The sequence below is a fragment of the Pongo abelii genome, chromosome 6, assembly GCF_028885655.2.
Source record: "Pongo abelii isolate AG06213 chromosome 6, NHGRI_mPonAbe1-v2.0_pri, whole genome shotgun sequence".
In the NCBI taxonomy this organism is placed as follows: domain Eukaryota; kingdom Metazoa; phylum Chordata; class Mammalia; order Primates; family Hominidae; genus Pongo; species Pongo abelii.
This window is the reverse complement of record NC_071991.2, coordinates 20,884,091-20,898,742: the sequence shown is the minus strand read 5'-3', so window position 1 is coordinate 20,898,742 and position 14,652 is coordinate 20,884,091. Positions and strand designations below refer to the sequence as shown.

The window sequence follows — 14,652 nt, the reverse complement described above, 5'->3', positions numbered from 1 at the left end:
TGTTGGCCAGGCTGGTCTTGAACTCATCACCTCAGGTGATCCACCTGCCTGAGCCTCCCAAAGTGTTGGGATTCCAGGCGTGAGCCACTGCGCCTGGCCAAGAAGTATACTGATGGCTGCTTAGTCCCTCCCCTGTGCCCTGTCCCTCTGGCTTCTCTTTTGAAGTCTGTCACCTGCTCTCTGCTCTACTTGACCAATGGGTCAGGATCTGAGCTCTCCCTTGCCCCCATCCTGCTGTCAGGGGAACACTCCTGAGTTCTTTATTTGGAGGGGACAGGCCAATTCCTACCCAGCAGCAGTGCTCACTTGCTAATGCAAGTAGCTGATCCGTTTGCTTCTGAATTTCCTAGGCGGCAGCGATACGTCAATCTGTAATCCTCTGAGGGCGGGGGATACGGAGCAACTTCTTTGAGAGGCTGGATTGGCGGTTTTCTTGTGGGGCTAGGGGTAAGAGGCTGACAGCTCCCTGCAGCCTCTCTCCTTTTGAGGGAGTGGAGAGAACTTAAAGTACCTTACCAACATTCTCCAGAGAAATCTTCAAAAACCCTCTCTCATTACCTCCATTCTCTCTACTCTTCCGTCTCTGTGATCTGGAGGAGGCTTTTTTTTTTTTTTTTTTGAGACGGAGTCTCGCTCTGTCGCCAAGGCTGGAGTGCAGCGGTGTGATCTTGGCTCAGTGCAACCTCCGCCTCCGGGATTCAAGCAATTCTCTGCCTCAGCCTCCCGAGTAGCTGGGATTACAGGCGCCTGCAACCATGCCTGGCTAATTTTTGTATTTTTAGTAGAAACGGGGTTTCACCATCTTGGCCAGGCTGGTCTTGAACTCCTGACCTTGTGATCTGCCCACCTCGGCCTCCTAAAGTGCTGGGATTACAGGCGTGAGCCACCGTTCCCGGCCAGGGGAGCCATTTTTAATGTTGTAAAACCGTTTCTCAGATATTTCTTCAAAAATTTTTAACTTGATCTGATCTTCTCTTTGTAGTTTCATTTAATTAATTAATTTATTTTTATTTTTTATTTTTTTTGAGATGGAGTCTTGCTCTGTTGCCCAGGCCGGAGTGCAGTGATGCAATCTCAGCTCACTGCAACCTCCTCCTTCTGGATTCAAGCGATTCTCCTGCCTTAGCCTCCCGAGTAGCTGGGATTACAGACGTGTGCCACCACACCTGGCTATTTTTGTATTTTTTTTAGTACAGACAGGGTTTTACCATGTTGGCTGGGCTGATGTCAAATTCCTGGCCTCAAGATATCCACCGGCCTCCCAAAGTGCTGGGATTACAGTCGTGAGCCACCATGCCCGGCCTCCTTTAATTCAAAACCCTGTTGACATGTGTTTTAAAATTTCACAGACAGTAGTCCTCTGTTCCTGTTTTTCCTGGATCTGCTTTTCATGGGAACCACAGTTTTCAGCTTGACAATATTCGTCCAGGTATTTTATTGCCTTTTATAAACACATTTGTTTTGGTATAATTTTGTTTTTTGGCTACACAAATGGGATCATTTTGTACTCCTGGTCTACAGACTGCTTTTCTTTCGCTTTAACATGACAGCTTTCTGGTCCTGTCATATTAGATGAATTCAGTGTAAGGTTCATTTTAAGGTAGTTCGTAATGATGTCCCACAATTTATTTGGCTCTTGTTCATTAACATTCAGGTGTTTTCTCATTTTTGTAATGGATACTCTTGCTCGTACTTTTTGTGGCTGATATAAACTTATCCGAAGAATAAATTCCTAAAATTGAAATTCCGGCGTCAAAGGGAATTTGCAGTTTTGATATTTCCAAATTGCCTTGTAAAAGTTGCAAAAAGTTTCCCTTCTGCTTCCATTGTAGAACAGAAATGAGAGTACCTATTTCTCTACAGATCCGAGGTGTTATCAATCTTTCAAATCTTGTCAATCTGAAAAATAGTAGCTTTGTGTTAATTTGCATTTTTAAAATTTTGAGTGAGATTGGATGCATTTTGTGTTTATTGTTCATTTGCCTTTTTTCTTTCTTTTTTTTTTTTGAGACGGAGTCTTGCTCTGTCACCCAGGCTGGAGTGTAGTAGCGTGATCTCAGCTCACTGCAACTTCCGCCTCCCAGGTTCAAGTGATTCTCCTGCCTCATCCTCCCGAGTGGCTGGGATTACAGGTGCATGCCACCATGCCCAACTAATTTGTATTTTTTGTAGAGATGGGGTTTCACCATGTTGGCCAGGTTGGTCTCAAACTCCTGGCCTCAAATGATCACCCACCTCAGCCTCCCAAAGTATTGGGATTACAAGCGTGAGCCACTGCGCCTGGCCTGAATCATTTCTTCTGTCTGCCTGGAATTAGACAAACTGCAAGGTCTGAGAGCACAGTCTCCACGACTGCTTCCACTTTTGATACCAGCTACAGATTTGTTGCGGTCCTTAGACCATCCTCAGGTTGATAATTTGCTAGAAAAACGCACAGAGCTCCCTGAAAGCTTTTATACTCAAGAGTATAGTTCATTGTGAGGAAAGGATACAGAAAATCAGCTAAGGGAAGACATGCACAAGGCAAAGCCTGGGAAGTTCTATTGTTCTTTTTTTTTTTTTTTTTTTTGCGACGGGGTCTTCCCCTGTTGCCCAGGCCAGAGTGCAGTGGCGCCATCTCACTCACTGCCACCTCCACCTTCCAGGTTCAAGCAATTCTCCTGCCTTAGCCTCCCGAGTAGCTGGGACTACAGGTGCACGCCACCATGCCCAGCTAATTTTTTGTGTTTTTAGTAGAGATGAGGTTTCACCATGTTAGCCAGGATGGTTCCGATTTCCTGATCTTGTGATCCGCCTGCCTTGGCCTCCCAAAGTGCTGGGATTACAGGCATGAGCCACTGTGCCTGGCCGGTTCTATTGTTCTTAAGTCCAAGGTTCCCATTGTCCTCAGGTTAGAATAGTTTTGATATTTCCTTTTTGGTTTTTTTTGAGGTTTAGCATCAGTCTTTAATGCTGTCGCGCTGCATTGACAACTCACACACTTTGGTGTCATGTTGGCAGTGGCAACTTATAATGAGTCTAAAGGTCTGAGCACCAGACTGGGCTCCAGGGAACAGACATTTGTTCCAACTCCCCCTCCCTCCCCAAGGTTTCTTTGGAATCCTATTATGGCCCTATACAGAGAAGAGCGGCTGCTGGGGACTGGTATTATGTGAGTGCACACCAACTATACATGGTATTATAAAAACATGTTTACAGACGTTCCATAGTGCTCCTCTAATCAGAAACAAAGACCCTTTTATCAAAAGAGATTATATCTAGGGCTGTGCAAAATTCAAAAGGATCAGATCCCTTTGAAATAGTCCATAGTCCATGAAACAAAAATTACCTGGGCCACTGGTAAGCCCCAGGTGTGCCAAGATTCCTTACAGAAATGGAAAGAGTGTGACCCATAAAGTGAGGGCATTCAGCTTAACTAGAGCCAGAGGTCAGGAGGGCCCCTTGCTGGGGCCAGGCTCCCAGACCCTCAAGGGAGAGGTGACCGCACTTGCTGGAGTCACTCACTGGAGGCTGGCTCCCTTGGTCCTGCTGGAACAAGTGGTATTGCTTGTGGGTGCCAGCCAGGCAGTTCTGCAGGAATAGTTTAGGTTCTCAATTTGAGATGGCTAAAGAGAAGACAGGATTCTTCAGGGGAAAAGGAAGACATGGGAGACAAATAGAGAATAAACCATGAACTGGTCACACAACAGAAGTTGGGTTGTGTACAGGGTCTGGCAGCCAAGGCAGCAGGTTGACATCATTTACCAGCCAGACTCAAAGAGACTACAGAGGGATCAAGTGCAGCTGCTGGGCAGGGACTGGAGGAGGAGGGTGTGGGCCCATCCTGGGAGGGCTGCCAGACCCAGTGGGGCAGACCAGCAGCTGGTGACAGACGTCAGCCACTGTGCCTGGCCCACTTTTTATTGAGCCTTCATTAGCTAGGCATGATTGATTAATTGATTGCCTCTGTGGTAAGGCTCAGTCTTGAGCACCCCCTCTTCCTTCTGAATTTTGGGCTGATACCACATTGCCCTAGGGGTCCACCATGAGATACCTAATTAGCATAAAATACCAGATGTAGTCTGAAGGGCTCACCATGAGTAACAAAGATATTCCTGGCCGGGCGCAGTGGCTCACACCTGTCATCCCAGCATTTTGGGAGGCCGAGGCAGGTGGATCACCTGAGGTCAGGAGACCAGCCTGACCACCATGGTGAAACCCCGTTTCTACTAAATAAAAAAAAAAAAATTAGCCAGGCATGGTGGTGCATGCCTGTAATCCCAGCTACTTGGGAGACTAAGGCAGGAGAATCCCTTGAACCCAGAAGGCGGAGGTTGCAGTGAGCCAAGATTGCACCATTGCACTCCAGCCTGGGCAACAAGAGCGAAACTCCGTCTCAAAAAAAAAAAAAAAAAAGATAATCCTATCACTTGAGAATGTTCAAGGATTTAGAGGTTAATTTTCCAGGAGCTGGGGACAAAGGTTAGACATCTTATTCTTCATTGTACACTGTTTTTCATCTATTTTTATATTGGATTATTTGGTTTCTTTTGTAAAGCTTATCATAAAAATATATTCCAGGCTGGGTGCCGTGGCTCTGCCTGTAATCCCAGCACTTTGGGAGCCTGAGGTGGGAGGATTGCTTGAGCCCGGGAATTTGAGACCAGCCTCGGCAACATAGCAACACTCTGTCTCTATTAATAAAAAAAATTAAAAAAATACTGTGATGAATATAATACTCTAACTATAACATTATAGTTATTTTCTAAATTTAAAATTAGCATCTTTCTCTTGTTTTAGCATTTTGTTACTTACTTCCTAATACATGTCATGTGTCCTTAATCCAAAAGTCTGAAATCCAAAATGCTTCAAAATATGAAACTTTTTGAGTCCTGATATGACATTCAAAGGAAATGCTCAGGCCGGGCTTGGTGGCTCATGCCTATCATCCCAGTACTTTGGGAGGCCAAGGCGGGCAGATTACCTGAGGTCAGGAGTTCGAGACCAGCCTGGCTAACATGGTGAAACCCTGTCTCTACTAAAAAAATATAAAAATTAGTCTGGCGTGGTGGCACATGCCTGTAGTCCCAACTACTCAGGAGGCTGAAACAGGAGAATCGCTTGAACTCGGGAGGTGGAGGTTGCAGTGAGCCTAGATTACGCCGCTGCACTCCAGCCTGGGTGACAGAGTGAGACTCTGTCTCAAAATAAATTCACGTCCACACCAGGCCGGGCTTGGTGGCTCATTCCTGTAATCCCAGCACTTTGGGAGGCCGAGGTGGGTGGATCTCTTGACCCCTGGAGTTTGAGACCAGCCTGGGCAATATAGTGAGACCCTTGTCTCTACAAAACATAAAAAGTTAGCTGGTCATGGTGGCTGCTACCTGTGGTCCCAGCTACTTGGGAGGCTGAGGTGGGAGGATTGTTTGAGCCTGGGAGGTCAAGGCTGCAGTGAGCTATGATCACACCACTGCACTCCAGCCTGGACAACAGAGTAAAACCTTGTCTCAAAAATACAAACATGTGGCCGGGCATGATGGCTCATGCCTGTAATCCCAGCACTTTGGGAGGCTGAGACAGGCAGATCACCTGAGGTCAGGAGTTCGCAACCAACCCGGCCAACATGGTGAAACCCCGTCTCTACTAAAAATACAAAAATTAGCCAGGTATGGTGGTGCATGCCGGTAGTCCCAGCCACTCCAGAGGTTGAGACAGGAGAATCGCTTGAACCCCGGAAGCGGAGGTTGCAGTGAGCCAAGATTGTGCCACTGCACTTCAGCCTGGGCAACACAGCAAGACTCCATCTCAAAAACAAAACAAAACAAACAAAACAAAGGAAATACTCATTGGAGCAGTTCGGATTTTGGCTTTGAAGATTTGGGATGCTCAACTGGTAACATAATGCAAGTATTTGAAAATCTAAAAAAAATTCTGAAATCTGAAAAACTTCTGATCCCCTAAGCATTTCAACTGAAGCTACTCAACTTGTACTTCCATGTGGCCATGTGGTCTTCATCATTTTTAGTAGCTTTTGTATTTTGAAGCCCAAGAAGAGGAGCTATTAAGAATGACAAGTAGGCCAGGTGCAGTGGCTCACTCCTGTAATCCCAGTCCTTTGGGAGGCTGAGACGGGCAGATCATGAGGTCAGGAGATCGAGACCATCTGGCTAACACAATGAAACCCCATCTCTACTAAAAAATACAAAAATATTAGCCAGGTGTGGTGGCAGGCGCCTGTAGTCCCAGCTACTCGGGAGGCTGAGGCAGAAGAATGGTGTGAACCCAGGAGGTGGAGCTTGCAGTGAGCCGAGATCGTGCCACTGCACTCCAGCCTGGGCGACAGTGTGAGACTCCATCTCAGAAAAAAAAAAAAAGAAAGACAGATAGAATATGGGTACAAGGTCTGGTCCAGCCAGATTGTTAACTTGGTGATCTAAAGGTACAGTTTAACCTTCCCTAGCTTTAATCTCCTTTCCTGAGGAACATAGAGTTGTTGTATATGGAAGTGCTTTATAATCTTGAAAAGCCTGACAGACATTGAAATGAGCATTTTATTATTTTTTTAATTACTTTTTTTTTTTGAGATGGAGTCTCACTCTGTCATCAGGCTGGGGTGCAGTGGCGCGATCTTGGCTCACTGCAGCCTCTACCTCCCTCTTTCAAGTGATTGTTCTGCCTCAGCCTCCCGACTAGCTGGGACTACAGGTATGCGCCACCACGCCCAGCTACTTTTTGTATTTTTAGTATAGACGGGGTTTCACCGTGTTGGCCAGGATGGTCTTGATCCATTGACCTTGTGATCCACTTGCCTTGGCCTCCCAAAGTCCTGGGATTACAAGCGTGAGACACCATGCCTGGCCTGTGTTTTTTTTTGAGATAGAGTCTCACTGTGTCGCCCAGGCTGGAGTGCAGTGGTGCAATCTTGGCTCACTGCAACCTCCGCCTCCTGGGTTCAAGCAGTTCTCCCATCCCAGCCTCCTGAGTAGCTGGGATTACATGCATGTGCCACCATGCCTGCCTAATTTTTGTGTTTTTTGTAGAGATGGGGTTTTTACCATGTTGGCCAGGGTGATTTTGAACTCCTGACCTCAAGTGATCCGCCCGCCTTGGCCTCCCAAAGTGCTAGGATAGCCACCGGGCCTGGCCTTGCTTAGACATTTTAAATTTGCTTATACATTTTCTTAGAGTTGGTCATTTGATGTGCTTTCAAGTTTTCTGCTCTTATAATTAACACTGGTCTGAGACCTTTCTTACTTTTGAAAAATGTTTGAATGTTTTCCTACATTTACACATTCACCATATTGATATACTGGGTCAACGTGAATGTGTGATGTTATGACTTTTAATTAAAAATCTGAGTAATTTTCATTGGTGAAATTGTCTTAAAATGATGCATGTGATAGCTGATTGAGAGATTTTTGTATTTTCTACCAGGTTAAGCTTTATTTAAAAGCTTTGTTTAGCAGGGCGCAGTGGCTCATGCCTGTAATCCCAGCACTTTGGGAAGCCTAGGCAGGTGGATCGCTTGAGCTCAGGAGTTCGAGACCAGCCTGGGCAACATGACGAAACCCTGTCTCTACAAAAAATGCAAAAATGAGCTGGGCGTGATGGTGCGTGCCTATAATCCCAGCTACTGGGAGGCTGAGGTGGGAGGATTGCTTGACCCCAGGAGGCGGAGGTTGTAGTGAGCCAAGATCACGCCACTGCACTCCAGCCTGGGTGACAGAGCAAGACCCTATCTCAAAAAAAAAAAAAAAAAGAAAAAGAAAAAAGAATTTAAAAACTTTGTTTATAGTGGGTGAAGAGTTTGGGATAATTTGTGGGTATGTATTTTTCATTGCTTTTTCATCTTATGGCCATTAGAGGGCACTGGAGAAAACACTAATGAAGATTTCAGTCATCCATGTACATTATTTTTTTGAAATGAAATGATTTTGGGCTTTATGAGCTTTAAGCAGCTGGTTTATGATATTTCAGCTTTCTCATAAAAATCTCGTAAAATCATCAGATCTTTGGGAAAAATACCTGTTTTTTCCCAATTTTAGTATGACACAAAAATAAGCTACCAGTTTTCATTTTTCATGATTGTTGGGTTACAGCAGAGTGTTCAAATAGATCTTGTTTTCGATTTCGATGGGATATAGGGTACTAAACTTGGCAATGGAGGTTTTTACTGCTTGGCTTTTCTTTTTCTGGCATCTTGTTTTTTCTTTTTTTTTTTTTTTGAGACAGTCTTGTTGTGTCGCCCAGGCTAGAGTGCAGTGGCACAATATCATCTCACGGCAGCCCCCGCCTCTCGGGTTCATGCAGTTCTGCCTCAGCCTCCTGAGTAGCTGGGATTATAGCGCCCGCCACCACACCCGGCTAATTTTTGTATTTTTAGTAGAGACAGCGCCTCGCCATGTTGGCCAGGCTGGTCTTGAACTCCTGACCTCAGGTGATCCACCTGCCTCAGCCTCCCGAAGTGCTGGGATTACAGGTGCAAGCCACTGAGCCTGGCTTTTTCTGGCATTTTCTTTGGGGCTGGCTCACACATATTCCCCGAGTGCTTTCCGCATGATCATCCATGACACACCACATGAAATTGCCTTAGTTGTTACTGTCGAGGGAAGTAGTATGTGCCAGTGCTTAAGAGTTGGGCCGAAGCACTGTCATTGTAAGACTGGTTTTTGAGTAATACTCACTAACTTTCATGAAGTCATACGTCTTAGCTTGTGTATCTGGACAAATTATTTACCCCTCTGTGCTTCTGTTTTCTCATTTGTAATGTGGGAGATAACAGTATCTGCTTTATAAAGTTCTTATGTAGATTAAAAAAGTTAATCCAGCCACATTGTATTTTCTTGTATAGTAGTTAATATATTTTTATATAATATTATATTCTAATTCTAATTATATTAAAATTAATATATAATTATATTAGAATTAATTATACAATGATTATATTAGAATTAGATAATAATTATATAATTAGAATTAGAATATAATTTTAACTAATTATTCTAATATAATTATATATTAGTATAATATATAATTAGAATTAGAATATGATATTAACTAATTATTCCAATATAATTAGAATTAGAATATATTAACTATAATAGTCAATAATTAACTTATATAAGAATATGTCTTCAAATAGGATAGATTTGGTCCTACCGAAACACCACCTTGGTATTCTACCTCCCTCCCTCTGTAGTACTATCTAAGACTTCTTCTAAGACTGAAGATAATTTGAAGTATGAGAGTGGTTTCTAAGAACTAGAGCACTAAAGTTTGAAACACTGGAATGTTAGGGAGACAGATGGAGATATGGGGGGAATGGGGTGTTAGGGGTGGCATGTTTGGGGAACCCTAAACAGTTTGGTGTGCCTAGAGTTGACTGGGGGTAGGGATATTTGGAGCTGTGACATAGAGAAGGAAGATGGGATAGGATCCTAGAGGCTTTTCAAGTCCTGCAGTGGAGGGCTGAGCTTTCTCCTGAAGGCAGTGGGAGGCAATGTGATTTGATTGAATTGGAGAATGGGTTAGGGGGTGTGGGGAGAGAGGAGAGTTCCAGTGTAGGTTTAAAATATTAGGAGGCCGGGCGCAGTGGCTTATGCCTGTAATCCCAGCGCTTTGGGAGGCTGAGGCTGGTGGATCACCTGAGGTCTGGAGTTCAAGATCAGCCTGGCAAACATGGCAAAACCTCATTTCTGCTAAAAATACAAAAGTTAGCAGGGATGTGGTGGCACACGCCTGTAATCCCAGCTACTCAGGAGACTGAGGCAGGAGAATCGCTTGAACCTGAGAGATGGAGGTTTCAGTGAGCCGAGATTGTGCCTCTGTACTCCAGCTTAGGCAACAGCCTCAGACTACCCTGTCTCAAAAAATAAAGGAAAAAAGGAGAAATCAAAATACATACTAGATTATCTCACTCAATCCTCACAGTGACCTTGAGATGATCAAACTATTATCATCCGCAATTTACCATTTAACAGATAGCAACTGAGGCTTAGTTTAAGCAATTTGTCCATCGTCAGATGGCTGGTAAGTTGACAGGCTCAAGCCTGGACTCCATCTGTCTGTGTCACTCCTCTTGGCTGCTTCCCCAGGGAGGAGTGGTTCTCAGAAGAGAAGCTGTAGTGTTTAGAGAACCATGAGTCAGGAGGAGCCTGATAATTTTTATATTGTTTATTTTCTCTTTCTCTTATGTTGTGATTTGTAAATGTAAAGCCTATTGCTACTTTTTCTTTTTTTTTTCCTGCAGTAAATAAACGTTGCTAAATACTCCCCACAGCAATGTTCTGGCTAAGCAGACAAACACTAACGTCAGCATCATTAATTTTGGAAATAAATGGCAAATGCTTGACAGTTACTCACTGGAGAAACATTTCCATTTGCCAGTTATTTAAATTGCAGAAGGATCTCAGTATGTCCAGTTCTGATTATAAAGTTCTGTTGGTATTGCAGTGGAATAACAGGAAGCTAGTTTCAGAATTATTTTTAAGGCTTTGGAGTGTTTACTTCACCTAGAAACAAGAGGTGATATCCTTTCAACCCCAATACGCTGTGCTTAAACCACCTTGACTCACCATGGTCTCTATAGCTAGGAGCACTTAACAATGAGTCCCCACGTTGTCTTGTTAAGGTAGGTTATCCAAAATAGAATTACTGTGTCAGAGTAAAGCTCTTGACATGCTTGGGCACACTGCTTTTCCACAAGTTCAAAAGGCATTTTTAGAACTCAGTATATACAAAAGCTTTGAGTAATGGTGAAAATTGGTCATTTTAAAACTGAACCATGACCAGTGAGTGATATCTTGGAGATTCATTTATTAAAGAAATAGGAATCTAAATGTGGGGTTAAATTGCAGCAAAAGTTATTAAGTATTAATAATTTAATTTTTTTTACTGTGACTGCTTTTCAGTGATATAATTTTTATTAGTTTAGATTAACATTAAAACTCTACTTCATGTATAATTGAACATGAATAAGAGTTTTTTTTTTTTTTTTTTTTGAGATGAAGTCTTGCTTTGTTGCCCAGGTGTGATCTTGGCTCATTGCAACCTCCTCCTGCTAGGTTCAAGTGATTCTTCTGCCTCAGCCTCCTGAATAGCTGGGACCACAAGCGCATGCCACCACGCCCAGCTAATTTTTGTATTTTCAGAAGAGATGGGTTTCATCATGTTGGCCAGGCTGTTCTCGAACTCCTGACTTGAAGTGATCTGCTCGCCTCAGCCTCCCAAAGTGCTGGGATTACAGGCGTGAGCCACCATTTCCGACCTGAGTTTTTAATATTGAAAGTTACTAAGTTTAGAATGAGTTACTGAAAGAAGTATGATCTAAATTTCCGGGTCTGGAAATAGCTGTCTGATAGTTTTGAGGCATTTCTTCATTCAGCCAACATTTACTGAAGGCCCGTCCTGTGCTGGCATGGCTCCAGGCCTAGCCAGGTTGACTGTCTAGAAAAATGACCTCTAGAGAATTCGGGCATTTTATAGCCAATCTTCTCTTTTTCTTTTCTTTGAGACAGAGTCTATTGCCCAGGCTGGAGTGCAGTGGCACCATCTCGGCTCACTGCAACCTCTGCCTCCTGGGTTCAAGTGATTCTCATGCCTCAGCCTCCCTAGTAGCTGAAATTATAGGCCTTTGCCACCATGCCCAGCTAATTTTTGTATTTTTAGTAGAGATGGGGTTTCATCATGTTGGCCAGACTGGTCTCAAACTCCTGACCTCAGGTGATCCACCCACCTCCACCTCCCAAAGTGCTAGGATTACAGATGTGAGCCACCACACCTGGCCTAGCCAACGTTTTCTATAGGAATTGATAAGAAAAGGAATCACCTGATGGTAAAAAAGGATCAAACAATCAGAAAGACTCTTTCCCAGGAGAAATGTATGTTTTGGTAAGAAAAAGCTTGTTTGTTGTAAAACTCCTGTTTGTCAGTTTCCAGCTATATAGCATTTTACCTTAAAGTCTTCAGCAAATCAGTTTTTGGCCTTGTTTTTATCCTAGGCAAAATTGGATGGTACTGTGGTTTCTGGGATGATGGTATCAAAATGAATTAAGTGGTATTGTATGATTTTAAAAAAAAATTTTTTTTATTTTTAGAGACAGGGTCTTGCTTTGTAACCCAGGCTAGAGTGCAGTGGTGTGATCATAGCTCACCACAGCCTTGAACTCCTGGGCTTAAGTGATTCTGCCACCTCAGCCTCCCAAGTAGCTCAGATGACAGGCACATGCTACCACACCTGGCTAATTAAAAAAATTTTTTTTTTGTAGAGCTGGGATCTCACTATATTGCCCAGGCTGGTTTCCAACTCCTCAGCTCAACCAGTCTTCCTGCCTTGGCCTCTAAAAGTCCTGGGTTTACAGGCATGAGCCACTGTACCCAACCAGTATTATATGATATTTAAAACAAAAACAAACAAAAAATATTAGTACCACTGCTTTATTCCTATTATTTTGTAAGATTCATGTAGTCCTGTCAGTTTATAAAGAACGTTTTGTGTATTCATTGCCATTTTCATAAGTGCTTAGGAAATTAGCTCATAATTGCCTTTCCTGTTTGCATGTCAGGCCACTGCAGCTTGGCGAGGACATGAGTTTTCTTTCAAGGCAAGTGTGATGGGTATGGGAGATGGGAGGAGTGGAAGTAGAGGTTGGAGACAGGGAGACCATTTAGTTTGGCTTTTGCCATTGTCCCTTAGGAGAAATCAAGGCCGTGGACAAGAATGGTGGCATTGTAGGTGGAGAGAACAGTTATGTTGGGAAATGAAACCCTAGAACTGTTTTACTGGGCAATGGGCTCACTGCTGGATGTATATAGAAGCCAATACTGTGGCACTGGCTTTTGAAAAAAGAAAGGCTTTATTGGGAGTTGACTGGCAAGGAGATAGGAAGAAACACTCAAATCTGTCTCCCTGAGCTGGAGGCTGGGGCAGGTTTTGTAGGCAGAGGGATTAATATGAGGCAATATAATTAGTGAAGTGTGATCTGATTGGATCTTGCAACGAAGTGATGCCAGGAGGTGTGATTTGATTGGAGCATGCCGTGAGGTGATGCCAAGACATGATCTGATTGGCGCATGCCCTGAGGTGATGCCGAGGCTTGCTTCTTAATTCTCTCTTTTCCCTGATCCGAGCCCTTTGGTTCTGCTTGTGGTTGACTTTTTAGTTCTGATTGCCTCTGGCATCACGCATTGGGCACACTGGGTTCATCTGTGCTTGAGTTACCTGACCTACAACCTGGGGGTTCATGGCAACTGAAATACAACTTACTAGTTTACTACACATAATTGAACCAGATTGGGCTAGTTATGTGGTTACAGAACTTGGCCACTCATCTTTAAATGGGATGGTACAGGAGAGGAAGAAATCAAGGTTGGCTGATTCTGGGATCTTATTTATTTCTGTTTAGGCCATGTAACAGCTATAAATGAATAAATACACAAAAATATATGGATCTTACATGGTTGTTATATTGTTACATTCTGGGCAGAGAGTAAACAATGTCTGCACCTAGCAGATTAGAGTTAGAATTTGAATGGTGCATTAAACTCCCTTGCGGAGTGTTATAAACCATTACATTTCTTTTCAGAAACGAAATTACTACTGTGTATGGAGGATAGGACTGAGCTGCCTTAGAGGGAAGGAGTGATGAATTTTGTTTGTCCTGAGTGCTCAAGACCTTTAATCATAGCCCTTATGACTGACTCTGGGGTTACAACACTCACATTTTATAATAGATACTTTCTCTAGTGAAGGGACAGGGACAGTATTCCATGGCTGTCCTTTGGAGTCTGTTCATTTTGTAGGGGCCAGAAGTCTCTGTTTAAAACCCCAAGAGGGTGTCTGTGGAGCTTTGGGCATAGTGGTCAGAGGCCAGTGTCATGGACCTCGGTCCAGTTTTGGATTTATCTGGCCTTTGGGTTAAGCAAATAAACTGGTGATGTTTTGTGGTGACAGAGGCTTTTGAGGGTAAATACTGCCATGTCTTATCAATTTTTTACATGATTTATAGAGGAATTATAGAGACTTGCTATAGAATTGCTTCAGAGAATTTAAATGCTTTCAAGGTTGAGATTTGTTCATTTTGCTTCACCACAAAGACTTCTTTATCAAGCTCACACCTTTGCTTTTAGATTAAAAAAAACAAAGCAAACTACTTGGGTAGCTGAGGCGGGAGGATCGCTTGAGCCCAGGAGTTTGAGACCAGCCTGGGCAACATAGCGAGACCTCATCTCAGAAAACAAAAGGCAAAGGATTCCTTCTATTTTAAACTATCTTAACAAAATAATAACTGGAGCCTTTTTATTTGTATAAACGGCCTAGCATTAAGCTAATTACATTTATTATAAGTACAAATGATTGATGTTTGTTTATGAATTTTTTCAGCTCCATCCAGTAATGTGTAATTAAGAACCCTATTACTGGAAGCAAAAATGTTCATTTGCCTTGCATTTTGATTATATTTAGTAATTTGGAATGCTGACTTTTAGGACAGATAGGACTTAATGTGGCTTTTTTTTTTTTCTCATTTGGTACATTTGACTCTCTAAAGTACTTTTTTCACTGATCTCCTATTTCAGAGCATGTCCCTGAAGTAACAGAGAATGTAGAGATATTGACTCCAAATTTCACTTACTTTCTGTGAGTGTTAATTTTTTTTTTTTTGAGGCAGAGTCTCT

At 43.1% G+C, this 14,652-nt stretch overlaps 1 protein-coding gene across 10 annotated transcripts in view; it reads left to right on the top strand.

The window, feature by feature from the left end:
* The window catches only part of TYW1 (tRNA-yW synthesizing protein 1 homolog (S. cerevisiae)), a 268,838-nt gene that overhangs the window by 45,744 nt on the left and 208,442 nt on the right, over positions 1 to 14,652 (top strand). For 2 of the 10 annotated variants that reach the window (XR_010140624.1, XM_054558836.2), the window contains exon 9: positions 1,350 to 1,366. Coding sequence is in view for 2 of the 5 variants with exons in the window: in XM_063725469.1 (XP_063581539.1) it covers positions 1,350 to 1,415 (66 nt within the window). In the remaining 3 variants the exon portion in view is untranslated. 10 annotated transcript variants of the gene reach the window in all.